Here is a 14,312-nt window from a genome sequence, read left to right as displayed (position 1 = left end):
TATTTACCCAATTAGTAACTAAGTAAGAGACTTAAGTAAACCTTTTTAGTAAACCAAACTCTAGAGCAGTGGTTCTGAACCTTCCTAACTCTGGAACCCTTTAATACAGTTCCTCATGTTGTGGTGACCCCAAACATAAAATTATTATCATTGCTACTTCATAACTGTTATTTTGCTACTGTTATGAACCATAATGTAAATGTCTGATATCCAGGATATCTGATAGGTGACCCCTGTGAAAGGGTAGTTTAACCCCCAAACAGGTTGTGACCCACAAGTTAAGAACCACCACTCTAAGCCGGGCAGCGGTGTCACACACCTTTAATCCCAGCACTAGGGAGGCAGAGGCAGACAGATCTCTGTGAGTTCACGGCCAGTCTGGTGTACAGAGCAAGTTCCAGAACATCCAGGACTACATAGAGAAACCCTATCTCAAAACTCAAAAAAAGAAAGAGAGAGAAGAAGGAAGGAAGGAAGGAAGGAAGGAAGGAAGGAAGGAAGGAAGGAAGGAAGGAAGGGTGAAGAACCACTGATCTAATCTACATATTATGCAATGAATTTTAATATATTGATTTTGAATCCTTCTAAGCATGACAATAATATTCTTTCTCAACTAATTTTCTTATGTTCTATTTTCTGTCTCTACTGATGTTTCTAATATTATGGGTTGTCATCATTGTTCTCGGGAAGTAGATAATAACATGGACTTGGCGGTCAGAATTAAACCCAAATTCTAGTACTACCATCCATATAACTTCAGGCATCCTCTCTAAGTACGCTGCTTAGTAGGGAGACAAGAACCTAAATGAGACATCTGCAAATGGTATATGAAATTCAAGGCACAGAGTCAGGCCCACAACACTATTCAGTGCACAGTAGCTGCTATTTTATATATAAACACAATGAAAAAAATCTGTAAGTTTTGAAAATGCATGCTAATTCTACTAATGCAAACATGTAACTATAATTTATATCTGTATGAAAATGTACACATATTATTAATATTTGTATCCAGCATTATGTAACTATCACTTTAAACACTTATAACTTATTATTATTTGTAACAAAGACCCAGTGAATTCTGAGGGGGTGACAAACCAAGATATATTCATTAACAAACTCAAGGATATTTTATTTGATTAGTTGACTTGGGATATTTATTTTGGTTTGCTTTGTTTATTTTGGTTTTAAGACAAGACCTTGCTGAGTGGTTCAGGTTGGCCCTGAACTTGTCATCTTTCGGCCTCAGCTTCCTTAATGCTGATATTACAAGCATGCAAGTTATGACTATCTAGCAAAGCCTTTGAAGACCAATGACATTCCTCCACACCATTCATTTCCTTCAAATGTTTCTTCTTGTAAGACCAATATATATAAGTATGCTGTGAGAATGTGATCCAAATAGCTGGACTGTCGTTCAAAACCTGATTTCTCATCATGTACACTATCACCCTAAAACTCAACCTACTATTTATTGAAATTGGGTTATATAATAAATATGAAATTACCCTATTTTCAAGTATGCTCCATTACCTGTATTATGTCTTGCAATATATCCCAGTGCCCAGGCTGCAGCCTCCTTGACTCCAGGGTCAAAATCCTCCAAGCATATCACCAGTGTGTCCAGAGCTCCACAGTCAACTATGGCCTGGGCCAGCTGAGGGGAATGTTTACCAACTGCTCTCAGGACAAAGGCAGCTGCTTTCTTGTAGAAACGCTATCAGGGAAAAAAAAAGAAAAGATCAAAAACAGATTAAAATTACATTAAGGAATGCTCACCTGATGTGGAATACAAAAGAGAAAATTAAAACTGAAAAATCACTTTGATTCTTTGAAATTCTCCCATTGTTCCTCTTTATTAAACTGAATTAAGGTATGTTTAAAATTACATTTTCAAGTGTCTTACACTTAAGTATGCATTTGGAAATAGTGAAAGTCAAATATAAACAAAATGCTTTCTGTAATTTCACAAAGAATAATATTCCAGGATACTGCAGGTATTATTTAACTCATGGGAGCACTGAGATTGTTCAAATGCCGCTGTACTCTGTCAACTAATTCATTTCCTTTACTTGACTTCAGTCTCTAAGCATGGCAAGACTTTTGTGACCTCAATTAATTTTTCTGGTATCCCAAGTTATCCTGAAATAACAATCATATTTCAAGATGTTCATAGCAGTAACCACATAAACATAAAGGAAAAATAATCATGTATTTTAATTTTCTCCTGGTAAGGAAATGAGCTAAACCATAGAATATAAGTTTTTGACCCTTTTAGAAATTTGGCTCTGCTCTTCAAGTTGCTTTCTGGGGACTCTTGGTTAAATTCTGTAAGATATGTAAATTCTGAAACAGAACGGATTATTAGCTCATTAAATAAAGCTACTACTAAAGCTGTAACTCATAGAATTAATGCCTTCCTTATCAATTATAGAAATTTATGCGTGTCATGATTCTCCACATGATCTTATTTAGAAAAACTTATGAAGGGACACTACCGCACTTGAGCATGTGACTCTGGCAGACCTTGCCCTTCTCTCCTATTCCCTCTGCCTTGCTAAAAACCATTAGATTACATTCCTGAAGCCAGCCAACAAGGTCTGTTCTCTTATTTGGTCACTTCTCCTCCTGAGACAGAATACCAAGGACTAGCTACCAAATTATTGAAGTCCAGGAATCAAAAACCCCCTTTGGCTCACCTGATTAACATATGAGATTAAAATTTAACACCTCATCCTAACCCGGGGGTTATTTCCCCTTGTACTTTTATAAACTACCATTTTCCTATCTGCCGTGTCTGCCTCCTCTCTATCCAGGGGAAGTCCTTTGTCCCCCTGAACAAATACCCCTGCCTGATTTTCTTTGTTCCCTTCCCCTTTTCCCTCATTCTCTATCTCCTATCTTAGTGTCTTATTCCCTGACCCCTGCCCTTCTGGGGCAAATAAACCACCTTTGTGTTGTGAACTTGGCCTTGGGGATCCTGAACTGATACTTTTCCTTTCAATTTTTAGACTTAGTGATGGGAAGGACACAACTTAACAGCTTACTGGTAAGGAGCCTATAGAAATCATTGTGTCAGTAAATAAAATTCAGTCAGTTGCTGTGGGATAAGCCTTCTGTACACTGTGAATATGTATTAATCTCATTGGTTGATAATAAAGATGATTTGGCCTATAGCAAGAGGGAGACACAAGCAGCCACCAGGGAAGCAAGATTCTAGAGGACAGGTAAAGCCAAGCTGTAAGAGCTAGTTAGCTATAAGCCTGAGCTATAGATCAAGCATACTTTTTCTCTCTTTCTCTTTTTTTTTTAGAAACAATCATTTTACATATCAAAATACCTGTTCCCTCTTCCTCCCATCCCCCCACACCCCCTACCAATCCCCCCAATCCAACCCCCACCTCCCCAAGGAGGCCTTCCATGGGGGATCATCAAAATCTGTCATCATTTGACGGGAAAGCCCAGGCCCTCCTCCGTTTATCTGAGCTGAAATAGTATCCCTCCATAGGGAACAGGCTTCCAAAGTCCATTTGTGTACTAGGGATAACACTGGCTCCACTGTTAGAGGTCCCATAGCCTGCCATGGCCTCCTAACTGGCACCCACATTCAGAGGATTTGGTTCAGTCCAGTGCTTTAAGACTGGGGTCCATGTGCTCTCACTAAGACAGGTCAACTGGTTCTGTAGGTTTCTCCAGCAGTCTTGACTGCTTTGCTCATCCCTCCTCCCTCTCTACATCCGGATTCCAGGAGTGCAGCTCAGTGCTTAGCTGTGGGTGCCTGTTTCTGTTTCCATCAGCTCCTGGATGAAGGCTGTTCAGAGGGCCTGGTTTGGTCCTATGTTGGTTCCCCAACTGCCAGCCTGGGATCCATGAGTTCCCACTTCTCAGGTCAGCTGTTTCTGTAGGTTTTCCCATCGTGGTCTTGATCACTTTGTTGGTCACTCCTCCCTCACTGAAACTGGATTCCTGGAGTTGGGTTCAGTGTTTAGCTGTGGATCTCTGCTTCTGCTTCCATCAGCTACTGAATGAAGGCTCTAGGATGGCATTTAAGGTAGTCATTATTCTTATTATAGGGGAAGGGCATTTAAGGTAGCCTCTCCACTATTACTTAGGGTACTAGTTGGGTGGATCTCTGTACAATTCCCTAGTGCCAGGTTTCTCTTTAAGCCTATAGTGGATCCCTCTATTGATGTGTCTCTTTTCTTGTTCTCCTCTATTCCTCTCCCCCACTCAACCTTCTTGATCCCTAATGTTCTCCTCCTGCCTCCTCTTCTCCCCTCTCTCTCTATTATCACCCATCTATCTCACCCCATGCTCCCAATTTGTTCAGGGTCTCTTGTCTTTTCCGCTTCACTGAGGGACCATGTCTGTCTCTCTTATGGTCCTCCTTGTTTCCTTGCTTCTCTTGAGGTGTGGATTGTAGGCTGGTAATCCTTTGCTCTTTGTCTAATATCCATATATGAGTGAGTACATACTATGTTTGTCTTTCTGTGACTGCGTTACCCCACTTAAGATGATTTCTTCTAGTTCCATCCATTTGCCTGCAAATTTCAATATTCCATTGGTTTTTTTTTTCCACTGAGTAGTACTCCATTGTGTAATTTGTGTAAAATGTACCACATTTTCTTTATCCATTCTTCAGTTGAGAGGCATCTAGGTTGCTTCCAGGTTCTGGTTATTACAAATAATGCTGCTATGAACATAGTTGAACAGATGTCCTTATTGTATGAATGTGCATCCTTTGGGTGTATGCCTAAGAGTGGAATTACTGGATCTTGAGGTAGAAGGGGTTCCCATTTTCTGGAGAAACTGCCATACTCCAAAGTGGCTGTACAATTTTTCACTCCTACCAGCAATGAAGAAGTGTTCCCCTTTCTCCACATCCTCTCCAGGATAAACTGTCGTTGGTGTTTTTTATTTTAGCCATTTTAATGGGTGTAAGATGGTATCTCAGAGTTGTTTTGATTGGCATTTCCCTGATTAGGCCAAGAATTCTTAATTAATAAAAGCTTTTGGGTGTTTATTCTGGACCAGGTGATTAAGATAAAAAAAAAAAGTTCTGCCTACATTTACAGTTGACTATTTGTTCCACATTAATAATATTCAGCATGTTGCATTAGCATATTACTTTGGATCTATTGAAGATACCTCATGTTTACTGACGAAAATTACATCTAAAAATATTGTGGCAATTACTTTTAATGCTTTTATAAATGGCTTGTCAAAAGGATAAGGAGCTTATTTATATAAAAATTCCACATCCTCAACAAAAAAGGTTGTAACCATCCCTAAGTGTACACCTCAACCATCTAAACTCATCATAATCAGTTTTATTAGGTATTTCTCAGCCTTTGAATATTTTAACTGACTCTGCTGTTTGTTTACATTTAGATGACAGCTTATTGAGCCAACTAGGAAAGAATCAGTCATCCAGTCATGATGGAAGCTTTGGAAACCCAATTTGAATATCCTCACTCAGAATGGTTATTCTGAAGGAAGGTCGAGGCTCAACATTAACTGACCTCACATATAAATTAGCACATGAAGGATAGAGATGCCCATTGGATGGAAACTAATCTAGACTGAGAGAGAAAAGGAATGCTGCAGAAAGATCATGAATGTAGAAAGTATGTAGTGGAAGAAACATTTGGATCGAGGTCCTTGAGGGTGGAGTTTAGTTAACAGAAAGCTGGTATAGATGGGACACAAGTAGTTTGGTGATAGAAGTAGAAGACAGAGATGAAAATGGGAGGAAGGTACAGTGTGAACCTTCAACTAAGTTTATTTGCTTTAAAAAGAAAAAGGGTAAATTAATCCAACCTTATTAAAAGTTGACAGTAATACTGTCCTGCTGGCACCTCCATCTGTAGAAAACAGTAGCAGAAAAAAACCTGCCTAAGAGGTGGCTGTTATTGGTAAAAGGCAATGCCTATGAACATTCTTAGTCTTACTTAGTCCCCTACTTATTGGCATATCTTCCTTTTAGTCTAAGAAGATAACAGCAGGTCTCTAGTATATTTTGAATTGAAATAATTTTTATATGATAATAAATTCCCAAGGTTGTAAAAATACATCAAAACAAAACTCAAGATAATAAAAACTGACTTAGAGTTGTATGTCTAACCAGTTATGTCTTTGCTAACAATGTTCAAAACCAGGGCTTGTTATTGCTATACACATAGATAAGTGCAACTCTTAACTCTCATCAGAGAAACTTCCTCCCACAGTAAACAATTAACATAGAGCCCCTCAGCTGATCAATGCAGAGAATAGGAGACAATAGAGTGTTCAACACTAAATGTGATGCACATATTATATCCCACCCCCAAGAGTGGGGGCTTTTCAAGAAAGAAAGGGTGATGGGGAGGTCCTTCTGTGTATATGTTTGTCATATTGGTTGATAAATAAAGTACTGTTGGCCAGTAGGGAAGCAATTTAGGCAAGACTAGGAGTCGAGGAGGATTCTGGGGAATGTAGTAAAGAGAAGTCTTGTGATCCAGGCAGGAAGTGACATAGCAGGAAGACTCAGAATATAAGCAAGGACTAGCAGAAAATCGCCCTCTTCCTCTTCCTCTCTTCTCTATGGACCCGCCATGTGATCCCAGGAAAAAGGTGCCTGCCACTGGCGTCTGATAAGACAAGTTCTTATAAAATATATAGATTCGTAGTTATGGTTGATAATTAAGAATGAGATAGCAAGTAAGAAATCCTAGTCATTGGCCAGAAGCATTGTAACTAATATAAGACTCTGTGTGTTACTTGGGGCCCTAGCTTGGTGGAAGGAACTCAGGCGGCTGGTGGAAAGATTTATCGTTACAAAAGGGTGCAAGAGCCAGAGCTTGTAGATAACATCAAGGAAACTGTTTTTCCAGACACAAGCAGGCAGTTGCACTTTTGAACTCACAGGGATTGTGAAATCATGTACAATACCCTATGCAAACTCAAGCTGGACAATAATTCCAGTGTACAAGGAGATGAGCACAAAATCCCGGTGAAAGCTAGTTGAGGAGCTATTGGCATTTGACAGCTGTTGGGAGAAAAGGAATCACTTTCCTTTAGTGATGTGATCCCTGGATGGCTAACCAAGTACCAGAGCAGGCCTCACTCCCAAGGGCAGTTGGATAACACAAACTGGACTTGATGGAGCATAAAATGAAGAAAACTCAGTTTGAGTTAGGAAGGTGAGGTGGAGAGGTTGGGTACAGGAGAAATTGGGGAGAGGAGTGAATATGATCAAAATACACTGTATGATACTCTCAGAGAATTAAGAAGAATCTTTTAAAGATTCAGACAAAAACCACACATTCTGTCTCACATGCAGATCCTGGCTTACAATGTTTATATGATGTGTACATGGAAGAAACTGGTTACAGGATATGGAAAAAGGAAACAGTGAGGTCTATCAGGCACAAGTAACATAACGTAGGTCAGGTGGTGGAATCTGAGGAAAGGACAAGGTGGGAGAGAAGACAAGAATCAATAAAGCTGAAAATATTACGGTGAAAGCCAATACTGTGTATGAAAGTAAAACATTTAAATGAAAAAAAGAAAAAGTAAGCAGATTCTCTTATTTTTTAAGTGAAGCAAAACCACAAGATTTGAAGCTACTAAAAAAAAAAAAGTTGAAATCTCGAGAGAAGTGACTCTAGGCTGGTAGATGAAGGAGACATGCTGTGCACTCTGGCTACCCCTCACTTTTCTGCCAACAACTATCTATTTTTATCTGGCAGACATTAACTCATACTCAGAAAATTTCTGAAACCTTCTAAGTGGGACTTAAAACCACTGAGCCTGCTGTCCAAGTGAAGAGCAAGAATCCTAGAGGAGCAAAGCCTACAAGGAGCTGCTGAGGGGCATGCATAGGAAAGTGAAAGCTTGTGGTTCTGTGCAGAGATATTAGTAAATGATATTCAACCCTATACACTAAATCAGTTTTTTGCACAATTATGATGTTTTTCTCTCAGAAAATACATCATAAAAATTTCTTTTTTCAAGTTAAAGTGCTCATAATCACATCACTTCCATCACCTATATTCTCAACCAGAGACTCAGGCAGTCCTTTCCTATTCCCCCTCTTCTCCTGGCCCCTGGAAGCCACTGATCTGCTTCTCTTTCCATGAATTTGCATGTTTTGGGCATCTTGTATGAATGGGATTATATAATATATAGCTTTTTCTGTCTGGCATCTTTCACTTAGCATGGGCTTTTTATTTTATTTATACTTTCTCATTTTTAAAGTCTTGGGAGTTTTTAGAGGGGTTTTGTGTGTGTATATGTACATGTTTGTGTGTACATGTAGGTACCTGTGGAAGACACTTATCAGATTACCTGGAGCTGGTACTACAGATGGCTGTGAGCCACATGACATGGGTGCTAGGTGCCAAACTTAGGTCCTTTGTAAGAGGGGAATATAGTCTTAAGCACTGAGCCATCTCTGCAGTCCCTGATAAAAATGGTTTTGATAATCACAAAAACTACATTTATCAGTGCTTCACTGATAAATCTTACTGGGGCATTGATCTTATTTTATGTTACCAAATGGCTTGTCATGGAAATTGTACCATTTTCTGTGCCTATCAACAGCACATGAGGGTTTCAATTTTTCTCATCATCACTGACACTGGTTTTCCTTTTTTAATTATTTTTCATTATGGTCATGCTAGTAGATATGGGATGTTTTAATTGCTAATGCCATTGAGCTCCTTTTCACATGCTGTTGACTATTTCTAGGTTTTCCTTGGGAAAATATTCAAGTCCTTTGCCCACTTTTCAGTTCAGCTATGCTTCATATGCAAATAGAAATTTAGACTTAAAGATCTCAGGAAAAATTGATGTCATACTTATGTTACGATAAACTTATAGAGTGTAATGGATAGCTTAAAAAGCTTAAATTCTAAACTATTACATAAACTAATTAATTGGTGACACTGTAGATAAAAAATACTATATCATATGGGGAGGGGGGGACACATTCAGAAGGCACATGTAATGACTTGAAATGCTTGTCTACTTAGTAAAAAAAAAAAAAAAAAAAAAAAAAAAAAAACAAATGCTTATCAAACATTTCATTAAAGGTGTTCTCTCTCCCTTCAGGACTTACTCTTCCCACTAATCACCTTCATATAAGAGTGGCAGAAAGAAAGTGTTTATTTGTCTAAGGTCTTTACCTTCTTCCCTCAGACAGAGCCTATAGCGCTGTCCAAAGCTCCCATGTACACACACACTACTTTATGCATGCCTCGAAAAGTTTCTTTTACATAGTCCCCATAAATTAACAATGATGGAGAGAAGCTGCCTGCCACACCCAACTCAAAATAATCTAAACATCCCAATGCCTTCAACCCACAATTGTGCCCAAACTGTCATTTTTTACTAAAACCAAAAATACATAAATTATTTTTGAAAAAACCTTACATTTTGTTCTGCCAGTGAATAAACAAGCTGGGGAAGAATGTCGCCCTTCACAACCGCTTCTGCTAAGTCGTCATTGTAATTGGCCAGTCTGCCCAGAGCCAAAGCAGCAGTCTGCTGAATCGTTGGGACCACATCCAGAAGAAGAGGCCTCAGCAAGGACATTACACCTGAAAAATATAAGTCAGCAAAATTGTTATTAGAAAACAAAACATGGGAGCTCAGTGCTTAAGAGCTCTTGCTGGTCTTGCAGGGGACCTGCATTCACTTCCAAGTAACCCCATGGCAGCTTACAACTGTCCGTAACTTCAGTTCCCAGGTATCTGACCACCTTTTCTGGCCTCCTCAGAAACTAGGCATTCATATGATATACATACATACAGGCAAAACACATATACACATAAAATAAAACATTTTTTATTTTTTGTATTTTTTGAGTTTTTTATTTAAATTCTTTAATTACTACTCATATTTACATATCCACCCCCCATTTCCTTGCCCTAACATCATCCCATGTTCCCCACCAACCCCCCCAAACCCATCCCCCAACTCCTCCCCAGGGATAGTGAGGCCCTCCACCAGAGACCTTCAAAGTCTGTCATAACGTTTGGGGGAGGGCCTAGGCCCTCCTTGCTGTATCTGGGCTGCAATAGTATCCCTCCATAGGGAATGCGCTCCCAAAGTCCATTTGTGCTCTACAGATAAACACTGGCTCCACTGTTAGAGGTCCCATAATCTGCTTTGGTCTCCTAGCTGGCACCCAAATTCAGAGGGCCTGGTTCAGTCCAATGCTGTTTCCCCAGCTTTATGAGTAGGGTCTCCATGCTCTCAGTCGGTCAGGTCAACTGTTTCTGCAGGTTTCTCTAGCACCTTCTTGGCTCCTTTGTTCATCCCACCTCCCTCTCCACAACTGGATTCCAGGAATATGGTTCAGTGCTTAGATGTGGGTGTCTGTCTCTGCTTGGAACAGCTACTGGATGAAGGCTCTAGGAATGGTAACCAAGGTAGACATCAGTCTCATTATAGGGGAAGGGCATCAATGGCATTTTCTCCACCACTGCCTAGATTGTTAGTTGTGGTCATCCCTGTGGATTCCCTACATTTTCCCTGTGCCAGACCTCTCTCCAAACCTGTACTGTCTCACACTATCAAGGCATCTCCTTTCTTGCCCTTCTCTAGTCCTATCCTGTCTCAGTCCTCTTGTTCTCCTCTCCCCTCCCCCACCTCCCTCCTTCCCCGTGGCTCCCACTTTGCTCAGGGGTTCTTGTCCCCCTCCCCTTCTTCGGGGGACTATGCAATCTTCTCTTGGGGTCCTCCTTGTTTCTTAGCTCCTCTGGCAGTGTGGATTGTAGACTGTTAATCCTTTTCTCTATCTCTAAAAATCATATATAAGTGAGTACATACCATGTTTGTCTTTTTGTGACTGGGTTACCTCACGCAGAATGGTTTCTTCTAGTTCCATCCATTTGCCTGCAAATTTCAAGATTCCATTGTTTGTTTCTGCTGTGTAGTACTCCATTGTGTAAATGTACATGTTCTCTATCCATTCTTCAGTTGAGAGGCATCTAAGTTGCTTCCAGGTTCTGGCTATTACAATAATGCTGCTATGAACATAGTTGAACATATGTCCTTACTGTATGAATGTGCATTCTTTGGGTATATGCCCAAGAGAGGAACTGCTGGATCTTGAGGTAGACTGATTACCATTTTCCTGAGAAACCACCATACTGATCTCCTAAGTGGTCTTACAAGTTTGCACTCCCACCAGCAATGGAGGAGTGTTCCTCTTTCTCCAATCCTCTCCAGCATAGACTGTCATTGGTGTTATTGATTTTAGCCATTCTGATAAGAGTAAGATGGTATCTCAGAATGGTTTTGAGTTGCATTTCCCTGATGGGCTAAGGATATTGAGCACTTTCTCAAGTATCTTTCACCCATTTTAGATTTCTTTGTTGAGAATTCTCTATTTAGTTCTGCACTCCACTTTTTAATGGCATTGTTTGGTATTTTGGTGGCTAGCTTCTTGAGTTCATTGTATATTTTGGTGATCATCCCTTTGTCAGATGTGGGGTTGGTGAATATCTTTTCCCATTCTGTGGGCTGTTGTTTTGTCTTGCTGACTGTGTCCTTTGCCTTACAGAAGCTTCTCAGTTTTAGGAGGTCCCATTTATTAATTGTCAATCTCAATGTTTGTGCTACTGGTGTTATGTTCAGAAAGTGGTCTCCTGTACCAGTTTGTTCAAGGGTACCACCTACCTTCTCTTCTAGGAGGTTCAGTGTGGCTGAATTTATGTTGAGGTCTTTGATCCATTTGGACTTAAGTTTTGTGCATGGCGATAGATATGGATCTAACTGCAGTCTTCTACATGTCTGAATCTAGTTATGCCAACACCATTTGTTGAAGATGCTTTCTTTTTTTCATTGTATAACTTTAGCTCCTTTGTCAAAAATCAGGTGTCTGTAGGTGTGTGGGTTAATATCAGGGTTTTCAACTCTATTCCATTGGTCTACCTATCTATTTTTGTGGCAATACCAAGCTGTCTTCAGGACTATAGCTCTATAATAGAGCTTGAAGTCAGGGATGGTGATGCCTCCAGAAGTTCCTTTATTGTACATGGTTGTTTTGGCTATCTTGGGTCTTTTGTTTCTCCATATAAAGTTGAGAATTGTTCTTTCAAGATCTGTGTAGAATTGTGCAGGTATTTTGATGGGGATTGCATTGAATCTGTAAATTGCTTTTGGCAAGATTGCCATTTTTACTAAATTGATCTACCTATCTAAGAGCATGGGAGATCTTTCCATTTTGAGGTATCTTCTTTAATTTCTTTCTTTAAAGACTCAAAGTTCTTTCACTTGTTTGGTTAGTGTTAACCAAGATATTTTATGTTGTTTGTGGCTATTGTAAAGGGTGATATTTTTCTGATTTATTTCTCAGCCCATTTATCATCTGAATATAGTAGGGCTACTGATTTTTTTAGTTAATTTTGTATCCTGACACTTTGCTGAAAGTGTTTATCAGCTGCAGGAGTTTCCCTGGTAGAGTTTTTAGGATCACTTATGTAAACTATCATATCATCTGCAAATACTGAAAGTTTGACTTCTTTCTTTCCAATTTGTTTTTGTAATATTTATTTATTATGTATACAGTGTACTGGCATATATGCCTATACCCTAGAAGAGGGCACCAAACCTCATTACAGATAGTCGTGAGCCACCATGTGGTTGCTGGGAATTGAACTCAGAACCTCTGGAAGAGCTACCAGTGCTCTTAACCTCTGAGACATCTCTCTAGCCCTTCCTTTCCAATTTGTATTCCCTTGATCGCCTTTTGTTGTCTTATTGCTTTGGCTAGAACTTCAAGAACAATATCGAAGAGGTATAGAGAGAGTGGACAGCCTTGTCTTGTTCCTGATTTTAGAGGAATAGCCTTGACGTTCTCTCCATTTAGTTTGATGTTGGCTGTTGGTTTGCTCTACATTGCTTGTATTATGTTTTGGTATGTTCCTGATATCCCTGATATCTCCAAGACCTTTATCACAAAGGGGTGATGGATTTTGTCACAGTCTTTTTCAGCATCTAGTGATATGATCATGTGGTTTTTCTTTTGCAGTTTGTTTATATGGTGGATTACATTGATAGATTTTCATACACTGAACCATCCCTGCATCTCTGGGATGAAGCCTACTTGCTCATGGTGCATGATTTTTCTGATGTGTTCTTGGATTCTATTTGCCAGTATTTTATTGAGTATTTTTGCATCAATGTTCATGAGGGATATTGGTCTGTAGTTCTCTTTCTTAGTTGTGTCTTTCTGTGACTTGGGTACCAAGGTAATTGTAGCCTCATAAAAAGAGTTTGGCAATGAACTTTCTGCTTCTATTGTGTGGAACAATTTGAGGAGTATTGATATTAGCCCTTCTTTGAATTTCTGGTAGAATTCTGCACTGAAAACATCTGGCCCTGGCTTTTTTTGGTTGGGAGACTTTTGATGACTGCTTCTATTTCTTTAGGGGTTATAAGTCTATAGAAATTTCTTATTTGTTCTTTAATTTTGGAAAGTGAAATCTATCCAGGAAACTGTCCATTTCCTTTAAATTTTCGAATTTTGAGCAATACAGGTTTTCGAAGTATGACCTGATGATTCTCTAAATTTCCTCAGTGTCTGTTGTTATGTCCCCCCTTTTCATTACTGATTCTGCTAATTAGCATGCTCTCTCTCTGCCTTTTGGTTAGTTTGGATAAAGGTTTGTCTATCTTATTCATTTTCTCGAAGAACCAACTCTTTGTTTCATTGATTCTTTGTATTGTTTTCTGTTTCTACTTTATTGATTTCAGCCCTCAATTTGATTACTTCCTGGTATCTACTCCTCCTGGGTTAAGAATCAGTGAAACAAACAGTTGGTTCTTTCAGAAAAATCAACAAGACAGACAAAACTATATCCAAACTAACCAAAAGGCAGAGAGAGTATATACAAATTAATAAAATCAGAAATGAAAATGGGGACATAACAGATACTGAGGAAATCCAGAGAATCATTAAGTCATACTTTGAAAATCTGTAATCCACAAAACTGGAAAATTTAAGGGAAATGGACAATTTCCTGGACAGATATCACTTACCAAAATTAAATCAAGAACAGATAAGCAATTTCAATAGACCTATAACCCCTAAAGAAATAGAAACAGTCATCAAAAGTCTCCCAACCGAAAAAAGCCCAGGGCCAGATGGTTTCAGTGCAGAATTCTACCCGAAATTCAAAGAAGGGCTAATATCAATACTCCTCAAATTGTTCCACACAATAGAAGCAGAAGGGTCACTGCCAAACTCCTTTTATTAGGCTACAATTACCTTGGTACCCAAACCACACAAAGACACAACTAAGAAAGAGAACTACAAACCA

At 39.3% G+C, this 14,312-nt stretch overlaps 1 protein-coding gene across 1 annotated transcript in view; it reads right to left on the bottom strand.

Annotated features, from left to right (window-relative positions):
* The window catches only part of LOC100758363 (sperm-associated antigen 6), a 73,603-nt gene that overhangs the window by 41,478 nt on the left and 17,813 nt on the right, over positions 1–14,312 (bottom strand). Inside the window, exons 3-4 of the mRNA XM_027413228.2 lie at positions 9,415–9,581; positions 1,534–1,717 (exon numbers count right to left, since the gene is read on the bottom strand). Of these exons, the coding sequence (XP_027269029.1) occupies positions 1,534–1,717; positions 9,415–9,581 (351 nt within the window). The remainder of the gene's footprint in view (positions 1–1,533; positions 1,718–9,414; positions 9,582–14,312) is intronic.

This window comes from Cricetulus griseus, chromosome 4 (assembly GCF_003668045.3).
Source record: "Cricetulus griseus strain 17A/GY chromosome 4, alternate assembly CriGri-PICRH-1.0, whole genome shotgun sequence".
In the NCBI taxonomy this organism is placed as follows: domain Eukaryota; kingdom Metazoa; phylum Chordata; class Mammalia; order Rodentia; family Cricetidae; genus Cricetulus; species Cricetulus griseus.
Note: the sequence above shows the minus strand (reverse complement) of the source record. Positions and strands in the feature narration are given on the sequence as shown.